This window comes from Austrofundulus limnaeus, unplaced genomic scaffold, assembly GCF_001266775.1.
Source record: "Austrofundulus limnaeus strain Quisiro unplaced genomic scaffold, Austrofundulus_limnaeus-1.0 Scaffold55, whole genome shotgun sequence".
In the NCBI taxonomy this organism is placed as follows: domain Eukaryota; kingdom Metazoa; phylum Chordata; class Actinopteri; order Cyprinodontiformes; family Rivulidae; genus Austrofundulus; species Austrofundulus limnaeus.
In genome coordinates, this window is record NW_013952457.1 from 1605163 (window position 1) to 1627685 (window position 22523).

At 38.4% G+C, this 22523-nt stretch overlaps 1 protein-coding gene across 5 annotated transcripts in view; it reads left to right on the forward strand.

Annotated features, from left to right (window-relative positions):
- The window catches only part of scn8ab (sodium channel, voltage gated, type VIII, alpha subunit b), a gene marked incomplete at its 5' end in the record, with an annotated part of 28752 nt that extends 9357 nt beyond the window's left edge, over positions 1-19395 (forward strand). The window contains 16 exon segments of one of the 5 annotated variants that reach the window (XM_014009143.1): positions 146-502; positions 1676-1808; positions 2319-2557; positions 4563-4736; positions 5452-5808; positions 5902-6075; positions 6176-6469; positions 8501-8618; positions 8742-8896; positions 9469-9642; positions 13186-13308; positions 18011-18295; positions 18392-18445; positions 18541-18678; positions 18807-18911; positions 19021-19395. In XM_014009143.1, the coding sequence (XP_013864597.1) occupies positions 146-502; positions 1676-1808; positions 2319-2557; positions 4563-4736; positions 5452-5808; positions 5902-6075; positions 6176-6469; positions 8501-8618; positions 8742-8896; positions 9469-9642; positions 13186-13308; positions 18011-18295; positions 18392-18445; positions 18541-18678; positions 18807-18911; positions 19021-19380 (3240 nt within the window). 5 annotated transcript variants of the gene reach the window in all.
- Between the last annotated feature and the right edge of the window lie 3128 nt (positions 19396-22523).

The window sequence follows — 22523 nt, forward strand, 5'->3', positions numbered from 1 at the left end:
AGAACAGGAACCTGCTGTAAAACAGCAATTATGCTGAGTCAGGCTTGATTTTTAATAATCTTTTCCTGTTAAATAAATAAATCAAATCAAAATCAAAAACCCGTAATTGTCTCGCTCCTTGTTTATTTTTTCCTTTTTTTTGTAGTCACTGCTCAGCATCCCTGGCTCTCCCTTCATGTCACGCCACAACAGCCGCAGCAGCATCTTCAGCTTCAAAGGCCGCTCCAAGGACATGGGTTCGGAGAACGAGTTCGCGGATGACGAGCATAGCACGGTGGAGGAGAGCGAAGACCGCCGAGGCTCCCTGTTCATACCGTACCGTCGCAACAGCTACAGCGGCTACAGCCAGGGCTCATCGCGCATACACCCGCTGGCCCCCCACTCAGGAGGGAAGAGGAACAGCACGGTGGACTGCAACGGCGTGGTGTCTCTCATCGGCCCAGGGCCCGGCAGACGGCTTCTGCCTGAGGTGAAAATAGATAAGGCAGCCACTGATGACAGTGTAAGGACGTCCGTGGGACACCAATACAGTTTAGGCATGATGATGATGATGATGATGATGGTGATGATGATGATGGCGGCCCTGATCTCGCAGCTCCTCCTTCAGTACCTCTCCCCCTTCTTGGCTCTTGTTTCTCTTTCCCCTAAACTCAGTAGTTCATTTTCTTTCCTTCCCTGAATATCTGGATTCTGTTTGAACATCTTTCACTCACTCCTCTAACCTGATCGAATTCTCTTTTTCCATTGCTTATTTTTTAACAGCTCCAAAAAGGCTCTAACTAGCTGAAACATTGTCCACAAACTCATCATCTTACCAACATTATGACTAATGTTATAGACTAAGATCCCAAAAACGCAACACTTGAATATAAAAAAAGTTCTCACCTTCACGATCAGAGATTTACCTTTAGTGTTTTCGGTACACGTTCTTATCTACCATTTCTWTCAGCATCTGTCTTTCATTTCCACTTTCCTCTTGCTGCTGCTGCGACTCTCCTATATGTCTTCTTTCATCCTCTGCTCGTAGCCCTGGATGGTGCAACAACAAACCTGAAACTTTGTGTGTAACAATATTTCTCCCTGTTCCAGCTGGCATGATAGACCTCTTTTTTACTCTCAGCTGACCTTTTTTTACCTTTTTTTACCTCTTCTGAATTTAGCATGGACAACTTGAATTCCCTGTTGTTGACATGACATGCATGCTACTGCATGCACTGTAATACTACTGAGACAGTATTATTATTATTATTATTATTATTATTATTATTATTATTATTAAAAGGAATAAACTATGTCTACATTTGTAACAATGTGCTGTTTTAAGAAAATTTCATATAAGCTGAATTCAAATCAAAGCTCTCAATTTTTTAGGTGCAAACGTAGTTCTCCTTAGTTGTGCTAAATTAACATAATTGAGAGTTCACAGTAAAATTGAATGTGTTTTTAAAATTACTTAAAGCTGAACAAGTTGACTAATATATAAAAACGTTATTGTTATTTTCAGTTTTTATGTGTTGAACTGTTCAGTTTCTTTCTATTTTGTCTTGTAAACAGATCTGGAGCATCATTTCTTTTTTTTTTTTTTTTTKTCCTTTCAGCTTCAGAGCATCCGTTTTCATGAATGATTGTCAGAACTAGCTCTAAGTGATCTTGTGTTGTTTTTGTCTGAATACAGACAACAGACGTGGAGATTAAGAAGAAACACTCAGACTCTCTTATGGTCTCTGTGGATCAGCTGAACTCCTCCTTCAAAGGGAAGGAAAGAGCCAACAGTCAGATGAGTGTAGTCACCAACACGCTGCTAGAGGGTACGCTTAATGCACCTGTTTTATAGAGTTTTGGTGAAAGTATTAAAAAAATTTTTTTTAAAGTTTTGGATTTTTGTTTACATTTTACAAATGAGAGATACTGAGCTAGAATTTTGGTATAGTTGTAGCTTATGTCATCCCCACATGTACTCTGAACGCTAACAAACTGAGCAAGATTTTTGTTTAAAAATGTTTGTGTTTGGCAATAACATTTGGAGTCAACCTATCAAAATGGTAAAATATGTCAGAAACCACTTGACAGGTTTTGGAGTCAACTCAATTCAAGATGGCCATAACTGGGAAATGAGCCAAAGAAACAAAAATAATGTCAGTTTTACAGGTTTTGAACCAAATTTTTACATGTTGGTAGCTGAGCGTCATCCTTCCACATACTTTGAAATGCTACCAGATTGCACAAGATTTGTCTAAAACTTGGAAGCTGATGAGTAAAATGCATCCCATCATAAAATGCTTGTTTCATTTCTCTTCCTTCTTAATGTTTTCCTGCAGAGTTGGAGGAGTCTCAGAGGAAGTGTCCTCCCTGTTGGTACAAGTTTGCTAACATCTTTCTCATCTGGGAGTGCTGTCCCTTCTGGCTAAAGCTGAAGCACATTGTCTACTTGATCGTCATGGACCCGTTTGTTGATTTAGCCATCACCATCTGCATCGTGCTCAACACCCTGTTCATGGCCATGGAGCACTACCCGATGACGGAACATTTTGAGGGCGTCCTTGCTACTGGCAACCTGGTGAGACGCTTCAGCTCTCCACATTTTCAATCCACATTTCATCCATCACCTTTGTAATTTTGCCATCTGTATAAAGCTCATCACCTTTCCTCTGTAGTTACAGAACCGTTTTGCAATTAGCTGTCTTCTTAAAGCAATTCATGCATCATTTGACATGTGCACTTTAGGACTCACACTTACCATACAGAGTAGCCATATGGGGATCTCATTAAACATTTAGCTTCATTTGAATGTTGCCATCTCTCCACAACTCAGGTGGGCAGCCCTGGTCTTTGACAACCACTATCCTGCCTGTATGTTGTTCATGTTTATCTTCTCCAACATGCTTTATTTGGATGAATGAGTGATTTCCAGGCTTCTGCAGAGCTTAAGAATGGAAATCAATCACTGAATCAGGTGTGTTGGAGCAGGGAAACAAGTTGAACGTGCAGGATAGCGACCCTCGAGGACCAGGATTGCCCACAACTGACCTAGAACCATTGTCTGTTGCTCCTGAAAACCCAGAGTCTGAACAGGCAGGCCTTATGTTTTTTCATACCACCAAACGTAACATTAGGGGTGTTACAAAATGCTTTGGCAGGGCACACCACCTGAAGCAGACATTTTGATTTGGCTGTGCTCGTCCCTTGCTTTCAAAATATCCCTGTAGCACAGCAGTATTGGCTCTGTGTCAGCACTTGGACAGGAAATGAGGTCATAAGCATTGGCACGCTGTCCGGAATGAAACAGGAATTTAACTCAGTCTGCATAAGACGTTGGATGGCGCAGTGTGAATCACCCAGTGTCTCCTGCAGCACTGAGCAAATGTAGAATTAKCTGCTGGGCTGATGGTAAAAAAAAAAGTATAAAATAAATAAAATTGTTTTTGACTCTACATTTATCATGCAGTGGTCTAAACAAATGGTTCAGAGCATTTTTTAACTCAACAGTACATTCAATAAAAATGATGCTGCTTTCTGCAGCCATACAATGCCAGATTTAACTTTTTGTTTTTAATGCCACTATTGGAAAAATATTCAATAGGGATTTAGGAAACTGAAAATATTTTGTGACATCTGTAAATTTAGAGGGTAAAACCTGTTTTTTAAAAATTTCACTTAGTGCAAATAAAGCAATTCAACAAACAATTAGTTTTTATAAAATATTTATCTTTTTATTTTAGAAACAAGAACAAAGAAACAATTTCTAAAAGAAATCCTATTCTGATGCCAGCCGCTCAATAAATCCGACATGGAGCCAAATGAAGAGGACTAAAATTAGCAAAACTAAATTGAACAAGTTTTAAGTCAAAAGGTCAACAACATATTTACATTGAGGAATAAAGCTAATTAAGGACCCAAACAGAAAGTGGTATAAAAGTTGAAAATCTTAAAAAAAAACATGAAGTCTTTCAGAGTGAGAACCATTTTTTAATGTCTCAGTCCACTACATGGACGCTACAAACAATAACCTGTGGACACACCTGGAGCAATGAGGAGACATTGTGCCTCCTCGATATTTAGACAGATGCACACATAACGGACATAACACAGGCAGCACACAAGACTTCCATCTTTTCAAAGAAAAAATTATAAATAAAACAGACTTCCATCTTTTCAAAGAAAAAAATAATAAATAAAAGTAGACTTCCATCTTTCTTTCCAAGTCTGTGCTGTGTCCCAACCCAGTTCATTCTAATGACGTGTGGCTTTGTTTACAAATTATAGACCACTTGCAAAAAAGCACAATATGAGTGCAAACCTCAAAAAAATAATTAATTAAGCCCACTTTTGGTCCAGACCAAACAAGTGGACCAAAGGACTTTCCTGGTGTGAATACACTCTTATAACCGAAAAGCCAAATAAAAAGCTGGAAATGGAAAAAGAGTGTACTACCCTGGTTGCAGGCAGACACTGTAAAGCATTATGAACATAAAAATGTGAAGAAAAAATRTCTGCCTTAATTTAAGTTATCAGTAATCCCTTTGAATCCCACTGAACTCTCTTTACCCACTGTGCTTCTGCAGGTTTTCACTGGCATCTTTGCGGGGGAGATGTTTGCCAAGCTGATTGCCATGGATCCCTATTACTACTTCCAGGAAGGCTGGAACTGCTTTGATGGTTTTATTGTGACTCTGAGTTTGGTTGAGCTGGGACTGGCTGATGTGGAGGGCCTTTCAGTTCTCAGGTCTTTCCGATTGGTGAGTGGAAAAGATGTGCTGCTCATATGTAACACCAAGAACATGAGATAGCATGTCATTATTATCAGGGCAGAGCTGGACTTTTTTTTGTATTGACTGGCAGAGAGGTGGCCAGGGTATTTTAGGGGGGCATATACAAATGTAGAAAAGCACATTTGATTTGAAATTTTGAGATGGCAGCTACAGCTAATTCCAAATGGAATTACTTCAGCTGCTATACAAAGCTGAAGATTAGTGTAAAATTAGCTGAAAACAATCTTTACTAAACTCTAAATGCTGATCAAACATTCAAGATGTTAACTTTAAATGGCTATAATTCAGCCATTTTAAGACTTATTAAGATGAATTTGGTTTTAGAGTATCTAAGAATGATTACGTCCCAATAGCCAATGCTAATCCCAAATTAAGCAAACCATTAATGCTAATGCTAATTTTACAAAGTCCTATAATTCAGCCATTTTTAAACATACACAACTGAAAATGTAAACAGTACAGTAATATTAGAAGAGAACAATCTTAAACAAAAGCTAATTCCAATGGCAAAATCCAAGATCCCTACTCATTTGTCAGTTATTTGGGGGGTGTTACCTGCAGTGGCCAACCAAGTGCCAGGGGTGGCCACTCCTCTAGGTCCGCCCCTGATTATTRTATCAAAGGTTTTGTCATCTGCAAACAAAATACAGTGAAATAATCCAGTTTTCTTTTCCGCTTGCAGTTGAGAGTGTTCAAACTGGCCAAATCATGGCCCACCCTCAACATGCTGATAAAGATCATTGGAAACTCAGTGGGAGCTCTGGGTAATTTGACCCTGGTGTTGGCCATCATTGTCTTCATCTTTGCTGTGGTGGGCATGCAGCTGTTTGGCAAAAGCTACAAGGACTGCGTGTGCAAGATCGCACAGGACTGTGAGCTTCCTCGCTGGCACATGCACGACTTCTTTCACTCCTTCCTGATTGTGTTCAGAGTTCTGTGTGGGGAGTGGATTGAAACCATGTGGGACTGTATGGAAGTGGCAGGACAGGCCATGTGCATAATCGTCTTCATGATGGTTATGGTTATTGGAAATCTGGTGGTAAGGAAAAGCAAACACTATCTAGTGTATGTGCAACCGAATCGTATTGCCAAGTTCTGGAGTTCCAGGTTTTGTTTTGTTTTTCTTCCTGAGGTTTTGAACCTGTTTCTGGCTTTGCTGCTGAGCTCTTTCAGTGCAGACAACCTCGCTGCAACTGATGATGATGGTGAGCCCAACAACCTCCAGCTTGCTGTGGCCCGCATTAAGAATGGGATCGCCTGGTTTAAGGCCAATATGCGTGTCTTGGTAGCCACAGTGCTCAAGAAGGTAAAGACAGCGAACATCAGAGCAATTTGTTACTATTAACTCATCAACTACATTCATGTATTCTAAAAGCCTTTCTCTTCATCCCTTTTCTAAAACACAGCCTATAGAAGAGGAGCAGAAACCTTTGGATGAAATGTATGAGAAGAAGCTGAACTGTATTGCAAACCACACAGTTGACATCAACCGTGAACTGGACTATCCCAAAAATGGCAACGGCACAACCAGCGGCATCGGGAGCAGCGTGGGGAAGTACATGATTGATGAGGACTACATGTCCTTCATCCACAACCCCAACCTCACCGTGTGCGTTCCCATCGCAGTCGGCGAGTCAGACTTTGAAAACCTGAACACGGAAGACTTCAGCAGTGAATCAGACATCGAGAACAGCAAAGACGTGAGTAGAAAGGACTGCTAAGAGTGGGACTGTTATGGAAATCTGGCTTAACAAGAATAATGATGAACAAAAAGTTTATTACCTCTGCGCAAAGAGGTACAATATCGAATGAGGAGGCACTGGTTACATAGCATCTTGAAAAGAATTTCAAGGCAATATCTAATTTGAGAGAGTAAAAGGGAGCAGTGGAGTTTGAGGTCGGTTATAAAACACACCAGAGCATTAAAAACAGAAAAGGCATTGCTTAGAATATCATCCTTAAAAAATCTGCTGCCAATTTATTCCTGTCTGAACACAAGTAAGTAACTTTGGTTAAGTTTGTGTTGTGTGAACTTCCTGTAAACGCTTCCTCATTCCTGTGTCGTGGCTGTATTATTTTCTCTGAGCAGTGCTAAGATACAAACAAGAGCTCTACCTCACCTGCTCCGTTACTAGTCCTCAACCTTTTCATTTTTCAGCCTGATAAAACGCCTCGAAAGTGTCTTTAATGATGAAACTCCTATGCATTAAAACATGTTGCAGCCTTCATTTCTCTCACAAACATCAGCAGCTGCCAGAGGCTGAAGAGGAGAAGAAAACAGTGCATGTTGTGTGCTACACTAAAATATGTGGGACACAATGGAAGAATGTGGAAGTAAAGCTGATTAGGCAGTTTATATTACTGTGTACTGCAATATAATTTAGGGAATTACACTTACTACAAACTAGGGCAATGGCTTAACAGTCCCTGTGGTTAAAATCAGGCTATTGTTTTTTTCACCATATTCCATCATCCAGCAAGAATTTTCCACTTCAAGGACGTTGCAGTGGGGCTGGAAACAGGGGTTTTTTTTTTTCTGGTAGTTTGTGTGATATTTTGCTTGATTGTGTCCAGGTATTACACTGAAGACCAGGCTCTAATTTCACAAAAGTGTCTTCACTTTCACGTTTTATGACTTTACTCCAAAATGATCTACATGTTTGCCAGAAAAGTTAACTTTATTGTTTAACAATGAGATAAGCAGGGCTGGTCTTAGCTGCACTTCCCATCATCCATTTAGACAGAAGTGCTGTAACGTTGAGCCTAAGTGCTGATCGTGCAGACACAAAGAACAGCAGACAGAGGCATGCCCGATGAGGCGACAGACCGAGAAACAAAGCCTTCTGTATGTTACGAGTGTGAGAGAAGGATGAGCCTGGCCCAGAGCTTGTAGACGTGTGTGATATGTAGGTCACCTTGACCTGACTTACTGTAGGAAGAAAAAAGACAATACAGCTGCAGCGCTGTTTTACGTGCACCTGGATCCTATTCCATCAGACTCCCTCAACGCAACCATCTTGTCTGCATCACGTCCAACCACAGAGCACTCAGCACAGAGAAAACACAGAGAGAGCTGCCAACGGGCTGTTTGATGAAGAGAAAAAGGCCGAAAGATGAAGAGAGAGAAAATGCTTTCCTTTGCTGACAATCGAAGTGTGTAAAGTRCAGTATGATGTACATTTTATGTCATAAAGTGTTCAAACAAACAGGTTTCTTGTAGACATTTCCCCTCTTGTTCAAAACATTTCCTGGCTTCTGTTTGATGCAAGCTGGATCAACCTTTTTAAATGAGAGGTGCCATGTCTTTACGTACTGTTGAATAAAGTGCAGCATCATTCTCATGTGAACTGACATGGCTCTGAGTCCTCAGATGTTAGGTGAATAATTATGATTTATACCAGCTGTTTTATTATTATTTTTCTTTTTGCTTAGCTACAGTTTTCCGACACAACAATCCCTCAGCAGCCATTCAAAACTAAAGAATCTGTTTTTACAAGTTCTGTGACGACTATTATCAGTCACTTGAATGTAACTCTGCAGAGAAAAAAAAGCAACATAGCTACATGTACGCATCCTGCTCTAAAATATCTAATGGATACCAGTGCAAAGAGACTTTGAAGTAATGGCTTACAGTGTGCCAAACGTATGTGGTGTGCTTATAGCATCGCTTTCAGTGAAGCTGTAACATAAAGAAAGCAGTTCAGACATTGATTTGATCTCTTCTGTCCTAGCTGGATGACACCAGTTCATCTGAGGGCAGCACAATAGACATCAAGCCTGATGTGGAGGAAGTGGCGGTGGTTGAAGTTGTGGAGGAGTATATTGACCCAGACGCCTGCTGGACTGATGGTACACTTTGCCTATAATCTGGTGTTGACTTATCCTCACTATGATTCACGTTCATTTTGTTTATTTTGGAGTTTTTGAAAGCGTCGCTGTGTATCAGCAGCTCTGCTTTTAATTGTTGTGCAGAATGCGTGGCTAAATACAAGTGCTGTGATGTTCCCATCACTCACGGCTGGGGCAAACACTGGTGGTTCCTGAGGAAGACCTGCTACCTGATCGTAGAACACAACTGGTTTGAAACCCTTATCATCTTTATGATCCTGCTCAGCAGTGGAGCCCTGGTAAAAAGCACAAACAAACTCACTCAAACGTTGTAAAAAGTACTCAGAAGCGTCATGTAATGGTAAATGTTACTGTGAAGTACATGAAAACCAAATGGTTTGGTGGTTTTACACTAAATGGTGTGTAAGAAACAATGTGTGGAAAATAGCTAAGTAAGTATTCAAATGGACTTAGCATTTATTTAAACATAAAGAACATTATTTCCCTTTAAGGATGTGGGCAGTCAAGAGCACTGCTTGCGTTTCTGCTGCAACTGCTCTTGATGTTAAAGCCACTAATGGACAACAAATTGCTGTAATGCACCAACCTTTCAACCAAAAGAATTCAGCATAGCTTTGCAGCTTTCTGAAGGGAAAAAAAGAGGCCTCTGGCCAAATCTAAACACTTATGTACTGAAGAATTATGCAGGTTATGAGCTGTCAGGCATCTGCTACACACTAACACCCCTATCTTTTATTGACAGGGATACTATCCAAACTTAATGTGTTTTATATAAATCAGAAGTTAAATATGCTGTGGATTACCCAAGTTTACTCCCTGACACGTGTGCCTCCTCCCTGCTCTGTTTTAGGCCTTTGAAGACGTGTACATTGAACAGAGGAAGACCGTACGCATCATTCTAGACTATGCAGATCGAGTTTTCACCTACATCTTCATCCTGGAGATGCTGCTAAAATGGGTGGCCTACGGCTTTGTCAAGTACTTCACTAACGCCTGGTGCTGGTTGGACTTCTTCATTGTGGATGTAAGTGCAGTTTAATTCTGTTTGGTTGCCTACTTGTCATTTGTCTATGAAATAATTGTTGTTGATCAAGAATTATTTTTTATTTTTAGACATTTGTAGTTTTTGGTTAAAGAAAAAAGAATTAATGAGTAAAATATTTTTGAAGGCTCCTATTTGGGGAATATTAAAAGAAAAATCTTGTGGATTAAAATGAGTTACTTAAAAYAAAGCAAAGCCTTATTTTGTGCATCTGCCACACCTAAGTGGAGAAAATATGTTTAATTTATTTTACTATATAATGATAATGTGATTGTCACTAAGCAAGTCTTTTTTTATTTGTGATGTTTTGTGAATGACATAAATGAAGCTCTGAAAAAAAATCTTGATTATTTGTTTTAAAGAAAATATAAGAAATTTTATCAGACAAATGTCTCATTGCATGTTAATTTATCGACTTATTATTAGTTTTGTAGTATTAGTTAATATTAGTATTATTAGCCTTTGTTGACAGTTTGAGGTGCTATTTTTTATTATGAGTGAATTTTAGTTTTAATTGTAGGTCTGGAAACTTGAGCAAAGAAATAGAAACTTGGTTTTGGATCAGATTAGTGCAGTTTCAGCAATCATGAAATATTTATTTAACCTGCTGCTTGGAGAACCTTTTTATTTTGCTGTTTTGCAAACAGGCACACTTTTCAAGGCAAATTCTACAGACTGTAAGGGGCTCTAAACCTTTGACCTGATATGGGAAATGTTATGCAAGTTCACAGATTTGCAGACCTCTTGATGAATTTACCCACAGTTCATTGTGAATGTTGTGATAGTTTTGAAGATTGTTGTTCTGGTTAAATTAAAATATGCCCATAACAGAAATATTTCATGTAGAATAATAGGTCTGCATGATTTTTACTACTATGTTACATCATCCATATTGTTATTATGTGTATTTTATTCAATCTTCTAGAGTTGTTTCCAAGAAACATCCTATCTGTACATTTATATAGAAACAGTATAGCTTAAATGATGTTTATAGCCACACGGCCCATTTCAGACAATTATTTTTAAAATGAGCACAGAATAAATTACATGAAGTTTTTTAAATTTTATTGTGATTTGGTACGTATAAGATTCTTAACTCCTCTGAMTATCAGTTTTACTGCAAAATTAACTTCAACTTTCCAACAGTTTTCTATACAGTTTAAGGAGTGGTCAGACTTCTGTCACTGTTTTTTGTTTGTATCCATCCTGATGCAAAAATTATTATTTACAAAAACCTTTAACGGACGTCTATTGGTTACTTTTAATGGCCATGAAATCACTAACATCTAAAAAATATTTTCTGCAGAAGGTTGTGTAAACAGAAATCCTGAGGGTTTACGATTTGAGAAGTGGTGACACCATAAGATTTTAAAATTCACAGCTGTCAGGATGCAGAACAGATTAACAGAGTTTCACCTTCACTGCAAATTTTCTGAAGTCTCTTTATTTAGCTCCTATTCTTCAAATAAAAAAATGCATGTGCTGGAGAAACAAAGTTTGGATCATTTTATCTTTTGTTTTCATATTACAAAAAAGGTGCACATTGATTATATAATAACTATTAATAATAATATAACTGAATCTGTGATGCACTTTAATGTTAAAGTGTTTTTCTAACCCTTGGATGTAGTGTAGGTTGTGATTAGTGACCATATGATTTACAAAATTAGCCTTTTATTTTATTTCCATATCTTATGTATTTAAAGGTGATTCTTCAAAAGTACTTTTTACACTTAAATTTCATTTTATTTTGTTTCTAAATGTCATTTAAAGAAGAAATTACAACTGGACATGATGATGGGTATTCCATGTCAGTAGAACAAGAGCTTACCCCCCCCCACACACACACACAACTATTTATAAATTTGTTTTTTTTTTTTTAAATTTTAGATGTAGACATGGAGCTTTTTTTATTAGTATTCAATGGTTCACAAGAGTTGCATGCCTCTTAAACCTAATCTGGGATTAYTGATACACCTTTTTTGTTGTTATATTTCACTTAGAAATGAGTGAAAACACTGATAACTTGGTCAAAAATCAATATATCCACATTTTAAAAATTTTTATATTCTGATCTACCATCTGTATATGTCACGTTAGCTTAATAAAAATTACAAATGTGGCTGTAATATTTAAAATTTCTCCGTCAAGTAGATTTTGGTATTGGTTAGTATTAAAAATGTAGGAGTGCAAAAAAACTAATTAAATAGTTAAAGAACGGATTGTATGATTTAAATGTTTATTAAAATTAGGGCTGTGAAATTGATCGAGTTAACTCTGATTATTTTTAGTGCTGCATGGGCATAGATTAAAATTTTAATCACGATTAAAATTTACAATCACTTTCTATGGCTGAATATGTAGGTTTGCATGTTGCAATGCACTCAGTGCATGCCAGGTCATGTTTGTAAATGAGAAGTGGTTCTCAAACAGTTTACCTGGATAAATAAAGGTTAAATAAATAATATTTTTAAAAAACTCCATGTGTAACACAATATGTACAGTTTTTTTTCTTTTTGTCTTCTTATGGCTTATTTTATTTTATTTATTTAATAAATAAATAATATTTAAAAATGTAAAAATTTAAAGTTTTATATTAAGTTTAAGATTAATCGGGATTAATCGTGATCAATTCACAGCTACCTTGGAATTAATAGATTAAAAATTTTAATCATTTGACAGCCCTAATTAAAATGTAACAATAATAATTGGAGACTGTGTTGAATTGTCCCCATTTAWATTCAGGCAATTAGAAACACAGAAATAAAGACTTCACTCTAAGTGATGAGCTATACAACAGGAAACAAGAATGTATCAAAATCATTTCTTTCTCCAGGCTTTTATTACTGACCTGTCCTCTCTCTCACAGCAGGTGTCTCTAACTTTGTCTCTTTAAGTTCAGAGAGACATTGTGCATCTGTCGAGAGGGACTGAGAGGTCGGTGTTTGGGGGTCCAGGGTAAGGTTTGTGTGCTGTGATGGGTCTCCTACTTTCACAGGTCAACTTCTCTTCTAACCCTGAAAGTTGTCCTCAACTTCGTACCTTTTCTCTCCCCTTTCTTTAAGTAAAAGTGTCCTCTGGTGTGCTACTGTTTCGTACCGTGTACTGTGTGTAATTGATTGTGTCACATTGATTTAGTGTTCGTGAACACATCTCTCCTCTGATTTGTCCCTTTGTTTGACTCTCTTCTCTTCCTCTCACTGTGTCAACCACAAGTTTCTTTCCAGGTGTGCTCACTGTTTTGTAAAGCTGGTTATCACGCTAGACTGGCTTGCCAAAACTAAACCGAACACAAACACATAAAAAAAACAATTCTAAGTCCGTTTTATTGACTTTTCCACGTTGTTTATGTTGTAGAAATATTTTCACACTTAAGGACTTTTTTTGTACCTATCTGTAACTAATCACACAGCCATCCTTACAGTTGGTATAGGGTCCCTATTTCTCTCTAGATCCCTTTTAACTGTGTGGGTCCTCTCTTCCTTTGCTTCTGTCTTTCCTTCTCCTTCTGTCCTATCTGTGTAGGTGTCTATAGTCAGCCTTATAGCTAATGCTTTGGGCTACTCCGATCTAGGCCCGATTAAATCACTCAGGACACTGAGGGCCTTGAGACCCCTCAGGGCCCTGTCACGTTTTGAAGGGATGAGGGTAAGACCTGAGGCACCAGGTAGCTGGTCCTTTTGCATGCTGTTTTAAAGAAAAGCTTTAACGCATGCTAGAAATGGCAATAAAACAATAMAAACTTAAAATCTCTTGGAGTGGAATTTTTTACAATACTTTGAATCAGTGAGAAGCTTTTTTTGCATGGATGATCATCTCAGATGGCTGTAATGCATCTGATTTGATTTATCATATTTGATATCACATATGATAAATTTTAGCATTATGTTCAGGCAACTAGCTACAATTTATCCCTTAAAAATATGATCCAGTTTAAATAATGTATCCCTTCTATCTACCTATTTACCTGAATGATGCAGCACAATAAAAACTCAGTGTAGATGTTGGCTGAGAAACAACGAGAGGCTGGCATGAACTGTCACATCCGAACTTCTCAACATGAAATACAGAACTGAATCATTACACTCACTGAAAAACAAAAGAATTAAGCAGCCAGATGGAGCGGTGGAAATTAAATAAAACTATAAAACTACATGTGTTTTAAAAGTCATGACTGGATTGAAATGGTAAATTGGATCAAATGTAACAGAGTTGGCAATACGTGCACACTTCTAATCCCGTATCAGGAGGTTGTGGCACTCGTCAGGACAAGACACAAGTGATTCAATGCAGAATGAAGTCAAGACCAGTGTGCAGTCTCAGGATAGATAGACATCCATTTCTGCTCTGGTGTTAGCGGCCTAATTTAGGATTGCAAACCTGTAATCCAACTGATTCCACTTGTCAAGACACCGTGTGGGATGACACAGGGTTTGGTTTGGATGGTAGGTGTAGATGTTTTGGGGTTCTGTAATGCTTGGTACAACTTTCTGGGATGTGGTCTGTTTTAGGTAGGCAGAGCCTTCTTGATGTGGGTGCCCAGTGGTTTGAGCATCCAGCCGTTTTGATATCTGAATGCCTAATGCCAGGTTCACACGGCTTGATAATTGTGCTGATTTTGTGCCCGGTTTTGCTCTTCTGACAGTCTTAAGGGCATTTCAGTTATTGTGATGGCTCTAAAGATAATCTCAGGAGAAATTCCTGCTGTGTGTGGTGTGTTCAGAGGGGTCTAGTTGGCTCGGAAGGACGTCAGAACCACTCCAATCTCAAATCAGGGATATTCAACATGTTTGATTGTCTTGGCCCAGTACCCCAGCGTGTGTGATGCTCCCTGAGAACAAACGAGCTTGCAGCCTGTTGAATGCGACGCGTAGCCAATCAGAAAGTGAGGTGATGAAAACACAGAGGGGAATCCAAAATACAGATGACAAAACAACTACCATGGATCACCAGAAAGTCTGGTGGACGTCGGAGATGTCTGTATGTTTTGTTTTTTTTCTCTATAAAAATAATCCACAAACTATCAACGCTGCTTCTTCCTCGACAACCACGTTTATTCACTCCGAACTCACGTTTGATCTCGAAGTCTCGCGAGATTTCCCGTCTGACATCTAACTGTTTGAGTGTGGTGTGTTGTCTTTCTCCATGTTGCTGTTCACCACACACTGTAAAAACAAATCTGTTATAGCTGAGTTTTTATCCTCATGTGTCGGGTCTCTCAAGTCTGAAAATCAAACAATTTTAAAATCTTGTCATGTGAACCAGGCATTACATTGGAAGAAGTAATGTGTCTAGAAGGGTTCTTCTGTTCGGTGGTCAAGGAGGGTTCACTGTTTTGACTGATCGGTAGATGCTGTGGGACCTGCCTGATGACATTAAAGCTCCATTTGTGACGCCACCACTTAATGCTCTTTGGTGCACGTTTTAGATATGCCAGCTCCTTGTAAGGTAAATTATTTATCGATGGTCTGCATGTGTACCAAACTGCATCCATCAGACCACTACTTCTGATTACTTAACGCTTTTGTGAGTGTATTGTTCCTGTTCAAACGAACCGTTACACAATTAACTGATCTTTAATCAAAAGTTCAGATACCCAAAGAGTTTTACCTTGAAAAGCCAAAAGAAGTTATCTTTCTACAATAATAATATTGTTGATTTAGACGGGTCTGATCAGCCTCTGGTTGTTGTTGAGCAGGAAAACAAATCTTGGTTCGTGTTTAGGCTTGGCATCTTCTGACTTCTGCTCTGCCTCAAGTGTCCCGTTATCTGATCCTATCTCAGTTTGGCTTTGGCATTGTCACACTGGAAGATCAACAAACTTCTGGTTGCATATCYCCCCTCCCCCGCCATCCCTGCTCATCACTCCTCAGTGATTCTCATCACGATGAGTTTCACAATCACGGTTTTGCTGTGATAGTTATTTATCACATAGTTGCATTGTCTCTGTTTGATGATATTAGACAAAGAAACATGAACAAACGCAAACACTTTTTTTTACATTTTGTTGTATGTTTATAGTTTTGCTTTTTGTCTACATGGCACCACTGCATCTGGAAATGCACATTTAAATTATACTTAGTTATCAACACTTCATAAAGTGTGAAACTGACCAAATTTACACAGATGCTGGAAGATAGTAGTGTAAATATGTTTGCTCAATTGTTTATATTGGGCCAGAATGTCATGTTTTGAAAAAAATCTATTTCTTATAGGAGTGTAGCAATACATTGTGGCACAAAACATTTCAATCAATTCAATATTTGGACGAAATTTTAATTGGTTACAGCTGAATGGCAGCAGAAAAATACAGTTAGGTCCATATATACAGTATATTTGGACACTGACACAAATTTTGTCTTTTTACCTGATTACTGAAACATATTCAAGTTATAGTTATATAATATACATGGATATAAAGTCCAGACATTCAGCTTTCATTTGAGGGTGTCCACATTAAAATTGGATGAAGGGTTTAAGAGTTTCAGCTCTTTAACATGTGCCATCCTGTTTTTAAAGGGACCAAAAGTAATTGGACAATTGACTCCAAGGCAATTTCATGGACAGGTGTGGGCAATCCCTTCATTATGTCATTCTCAATGAAGCAGATAAAAGGCCTGGAGTTGATTTGAGGTGTGGTGTTTGCATTTGGAAGGTTTTGCTGTGAAGTAAACATGCGGTCAAAGGAGCTCTCCATGCAGGTGAAACAAGCCATTCTTAAGCTGCAAAAATGGAAAAAAAAACCATCTGTGAAATTGCTACAATATTAGGAGTGGCAAAATCTACAGTTTGGTACATTCTGAGAAAGAAAGAAAGCACTGAAAAACTCATCAACGCAAAAAGACCTGGGTGCCCATGGAAGACAACAGTGGTGGATGATCACAGAATAATCTCCATGGTGAAGAGAAACCCCTTCACAACAGCCAACCAAGTGAACAATGCTCTCCAGGAGGTAGAAGTATCAATATCCAAATCTACCATAAAGAGAAGACTGCATGAAAGTAAATACAGAGGGTTCACTGTACGCTGCAAGCCACTCATAAGCCAAGAATAAAAAGGCTGGACTGGACTTTGCTAAAAAAAAAAAAAGTAAAAAGGCAGCAGAGTTCTGGGAGAACATTCTTTGGACAGATGAAACCAAGATCAACCTCTACCAGAATGATGGAAAGAGAAAAGTATGGTGAAGGCGTGGTACAGCTCATGATCCAAAGCACCACATCATCTGTAAAACACAACAGAGCAGTGTGATGGCTTGGGCATGCATGGCTGCCAGTGGCACTGGGTCACTAGTGTTTACTGATGTGACACAGGACAGAAGCAGCCCAATGAATTCTGAGGTACTGTATTCAGAGCCAAACTGTGTGCTCAGATCAGACAAATGCAGCCAGACTGATTGGTCGTCATTTCATCCTACAGATAGACAATGACCCAAAACATAAAGCCAAAGCAACCCAAGAGTTTATTAAAGCAAAGAAGTGGAAGATTCTTGAATGACCAAGTCAGTCACCTGATCTCAACCCAATTGAGCATTTCACTTGTTAAAGATTAAACTTCAGACAGAAAGGCCCACAAACTAACAGCAACTGAAAACCGTCACAGTGAAGGCCTGKCAGAGCAYTWAAAAGGAGGAAACACAGTGTCTGGTGACGTCCATGAGTTCAAGACTTCAGGCAGTCATTGACAACAAAGGTTTTTCAACCAAGTACTAGAAATGAACATTTTATTTACAATTATTTAATCTGTCCAATTACTTTTGAGCCTCTGAAATGAAGGGGTTGTGTTTAAATGATGCTTTAGTTCCTCACATTTTTTATGCAAACATTTTGTTCAACCCACTGAATTAAAGCTGGAAGTCTGAACTTCAACTGCATCTGAATTGTTTTGTTTAAAATACATTGTGGTAATCTGTCCAGAACCAAAATTAGAAAAATGTTGTCTCTGTCCAAATATATGTATGGACCGAACTGTAAATATTAACACATTGATGTCAACTACAACATCAAGTGTCCCGTTTGATTCCAGGAATAATAAAAAGAATGTGTAAAATGTTGCCCAAATAAAAGTTAATACTGTCATTTTAAGACATTTGCTCTCGATCTATAAAAACAGATTACAGTTTGTTTAGTTGAGTTTGTTTTGTGATGCAACATTTGTCATTTGTGGGTTATATGCTGTGTATTTTTACACTCCTTTTTGACATATAAGTGGCTTAAACATGTGCCAAGAAACTACAACTAAAAAAAGGTGTGCATTTCTATGTGCATGTTGATGTTCTCCTGTGTGAACATCCTCATTCAGCTACTGTTTGAGGGGTTAAATCACAGTTTTGTTTCTTCACTGCTCTCCTCAGGTTGTAGTGAATGCCTTGGTGGGCGCCATTCCCTCCATCATGAACGTGCTGCTGGTGTGTCTCATCTTCTGGCTCATCTTCAGCATCATGGGTGTCAACTTGTTTGCCGGGAAGTATTATTACTGCTTTAATGAGACAGCGGAAGAATACTTTGAGCCGGACGACGTGAACAACAAAACGGAGTGCTTTGCTCTGATTAATGCAAATTACAGTGAAGTYAGATGGAAAAACGTCAAGATCAACTTCGACAATGTGGGTGCTGGGTATCTGGCTCTCTTGCAAGTGGTAAGATACATTTTTGTTGTTGTTTGTGCTGCATCATTTTCCTTTTTCTTCTCCTGACAAACATCCTCTCTTACACTGTGACTGTCTGCATCACAGGCAACATTTAAAGGCTGGATGGACATCATGTATGCAGCAATAGATTCTAGAAAGGTAGGCTTTTACAGTATAAAATTTTTTGATGACCAGACTTTCAGATCTTTGCCTAATTTCTACTTTGAAGCCTGTTTCTTTTTGTTGCTTCACAGGTGGAAGATCAGCCCCTCTATGAGGACAACCTTTATATGTACATCTACTTTGTCATATTCATCATCTTTGGCTCTTTCTTCACCTTAAACCTCTTTATTGGTGTCATCATTGATAACTTCAACCAACAGAAGAAAAAGATAAGACCAATTTTCTTCTCTGTCACGTGGTTTACTTTGCTTTCAGATAAATACATTGGTTTATCTTTAAGAAAATGAGAAGAGCCACAGATTTGCAAATTGTAACCAAATTGTTTATGTCTCTTTACTTTGGAGGTCAGGATATTTTCATGACGGAAGAGCAAAAGAAATACTACAATGCCATGAAAAAACTAGGGTCAAAGAAACCACAAAAACCAATACCAAGGCCTCAGGTAAACCATTACAATCACCAAAAGTAGACAAGTTTAACATGTTTTAAGTTTTAAAACTGAGAAAATAACCCAAAGTGTGATTTTTTTTTTTCCTCCCATTTTTTTTCAGAACAAGATCCAGGGCATGGTGTTTGACTTTGTGACACAGCAGGTATTTGACATCTCTATCATGATTCTCATCTGCCTAAACATGGTGACCATGATGGTGGAGACAGACGATCAGTCAGACGACACAGAGTACGTGCTCTACTGGGTCAACTTCATATTCATTGTGATCTTCACCGGAGAGTTTCTGCTGAAGCTGTTTGCGCTACGACACTATTACTTCACTAATGGCTGGAACATCTTTGACGTGGTTGTGGTCATCCTTTCGATTGTGGGCAAGTATACAAAACAAAAATGTTTGTGCATAGGCTCACCTTACTTTTTGTTAACTTATTACACTTTCATAATGAAAACAGTGAATTAGATCATCTGACCTTTTCGTTAAAAAAGACTTTTTGTCCTTAAAAGCTCAAATTGTTTTCGTAACATATTAAAAATTTATAAATCCAGTAAACACTAGAAAAAGGAAAAAAGCTGTAAGAAAATTTTGATACACTGAAATGTTGCGACATAAAGTCCCCTCCAAAAGTATTTGAACAGCAAGTCTAATTCTCTTGTTTTTGTTGGACACTGAAGACATTTATGTCAGTTTTTATTTCCTGGTATTTGCTTGGAGATGAGTTAAACAACTTAGGATATTGATGATACTTACTGATGTTTTGTTTTGTGTTTTGGCCGACCTGTTGGATGTGTGCTGCTCAGTGCACCAGTAGTTTCTTTATTATTCAGGACATAAAGACATTCCAAATTATTGTGCTTGGTGAGCCCAATGTTTGTCCAGTGGCTCTGATTGATTTTCCCTCTCTTGTCAGCTTTTCTCCCATAGACAGCTCTCTGGTCTTTATGTTGTTTTATCCTCTTTTACAAGAAAAACTTACTTTGAAGGTTTAACCCAGGCCAAAAAGTGGATTAGTCATGCAGAACTATTTATCATTTGAACAATCAAGCTTAAAGGCAACACCTGCTCAATAAGAAACTGCTGTCAGTCACATGTTCCAATAGTTTTGTTCACTTGAAAAATGGSTGGGTTCAGACAAAGGGTCACCTACTCACTGCTAGAAATTATACTCAGATCAGTGTAAAACAAAACAATACTAATGAATTAAATCAATGAATTACTAATTGACCAGTTGAAGGAAATTTTGTAACTGATTAACTATATGTTAGATACAGTATTGTATTTTATACTTTCTGATCATTTCAGCCTTTAAGTTTAAACAGAATGGGCCTCATGCAAGAATATGTTTGTATTCTTATCCTAAATTTCTCTTACTTTTGTTCGTACAAAGGGTTCGTACGAACATGCCACGTCAGATTCAACAAACTCTTCTATCTTCAGGAAAAGTGTGTAAATGAGCTGTGTAAATTCCACCTGTTCGTATCCAGCTCCTCATGCACGCGAGAGGAGATTAGCATAATTACCACCCCAAAAACACCATATAAGGCTATGTTTCCTGCCTCAGATACAAGGAAGTGTCCATTCATGAAAATGACAGCTAAAACTAAAAAGAAAAACTTTACGAGTTCAGAGATTGAAGTCCGTCTGTCAGAGATCCAGAAAAGAAAATCTGTCATTTTTAGCAGCTCAGCTGTGGAATACAAAGAGCTGCTAAAAGTATAAACAACTGTGTTAAATCATTTTTCATTTATTCAGAAGCCGCAGCGCTGTGCACTGTACCCCCTGGGGCGCGGTCTCAAGTGGTCTCAGTTGCGGTTCTGAAATAAGCATTTTAAAATGTTTTCAAAATATGTCTGGCACTTTGGAGAAAATCCAGGAGTCGCTTGAGGGATTAATTATCCCCTCTGGCCTGGAAACRTCTCAGAGTCCCCCAGAACAAGCTGGAAGGTGTCGCTGGGGAGAGGGAAGTCTGGGTCTCTCTGCTGCTGCCCCGCGACCCGATCCCGGATAAGCCGGCCGGACGGACAATTTATATTGTCAGTCTAAATTATTACATTTAAAATTATAACTCTAATTCAAGCAGAATATCCTATTGTCAACATAATTATGGAGTGTGATTTATTTTCAACTCAAAATATCTTCAAACTAACAAAATATAAAGTTATTAGGGAAGAAAATCCGTCTGGATAACAGCAGACTGACTGCTCGTAAAATATACGACAGGTCTGGACCACACGTAAAATTTGTTCATATCTGAAAAAAATCTTAGAATACGAAAACATTGGTGAATGCCACAAATTCTCCTAAATCACTCATACGCACAACTTAAGAACAAATCTGTGCTTACGAACGGTTCTTGCATGAGGCCCATTGAGAGTTGGTGTGTGGGTTATCTTGTGTTCTTTCTTTTAGCCTAAACAAAAATGAGTTATGTTCTATGTCTGACACAAAAGGCAGCACCTCCAGGGGTGTAACCAGGAGGAGAATTACATTAGAAGTCTCTGCTTAGAGCAGGGCTGCTGTTTTGTTTTGGTTTCAGTCCAAGGTCTTATACCATGGCCTGCTGAGTGCTGTACTGTGAACCTGATTGTTGAAGTTTTGAGAAGAAATCCAGTGGATTCCTGTTTTTATTTGGGCATACCATTATTGAAAAGTGCATTTATTTCTACACAATGACTATTGATTAAATGGAAAACACACGATTAAATGAAACCTAAGCTAAATGATTCTTCTTCTTATGCAAATCATAAGCATTAATTAGTGAGAAAATTAAACAGAACATGATCACAGAGAAAAACTTTAAGCATGTAATAAACATTTTAAGCATATGAAATGTACTTCAAACAAAACATTAAATGTTAAAAAGTTTTCTTTTTTAAATAAAATCACAATGAATTAGCAGGTGCAAAAGGGACAGTCCTTGGCAAACTTGCAAGCTAGCAGAACTAATAAGTGGGTAGACCAGAGGTTCTCAAACTGGGGTCCCAGGACCCCCCCCCCCAGGGGTCTGTGAGTCATATCTTAGTGGTCCTCAAAAATGTTGAATGAATTGTTCATTTGACTTTTATTTTTAAAAAATGCATATGGATAACAATACGCTAGTAAAACAAACATACTAAACCAAACAAAAGATATATTCCCATGGCGTTTAGGAGGTAAAATGACAGTAAACTATTTTTAAAACAGCATGGGGTTTATAAGGGGGTCCCTGGAAATGTTTCACACTTGTAAGTGGTCCCCAGACCCAAAACGTTTGAGAACCCCTGGGGTAGGCAACACATTATTTTAACTGGGTTTTTTATGAATAGTTTAAAGTGAAACAGGGAAAATGTTTAGTTGATACTTTTCAGAGGAATTTAAGTTTGGGCAGACAGTTTCTTTAGGAGACCCTTTTAGTCTCTGGAAGGGGAGCTTGACAAAGGTCAAAGGTCAGCCACAGTGTTAGGATGTTATGGTGCGTTCACACCGAACGCGATTTCAGCGTCAAAATCGCAGCCAACGCTGAAATTTGAAGCTTGTGCACTTTGAGGTCAGACGCAGGACAGCTGCGCTGCACGGCGACAGCCGCCCCGCCCCGCCCCTCCCTCCTCTGTGGGGCTGTTTAATGT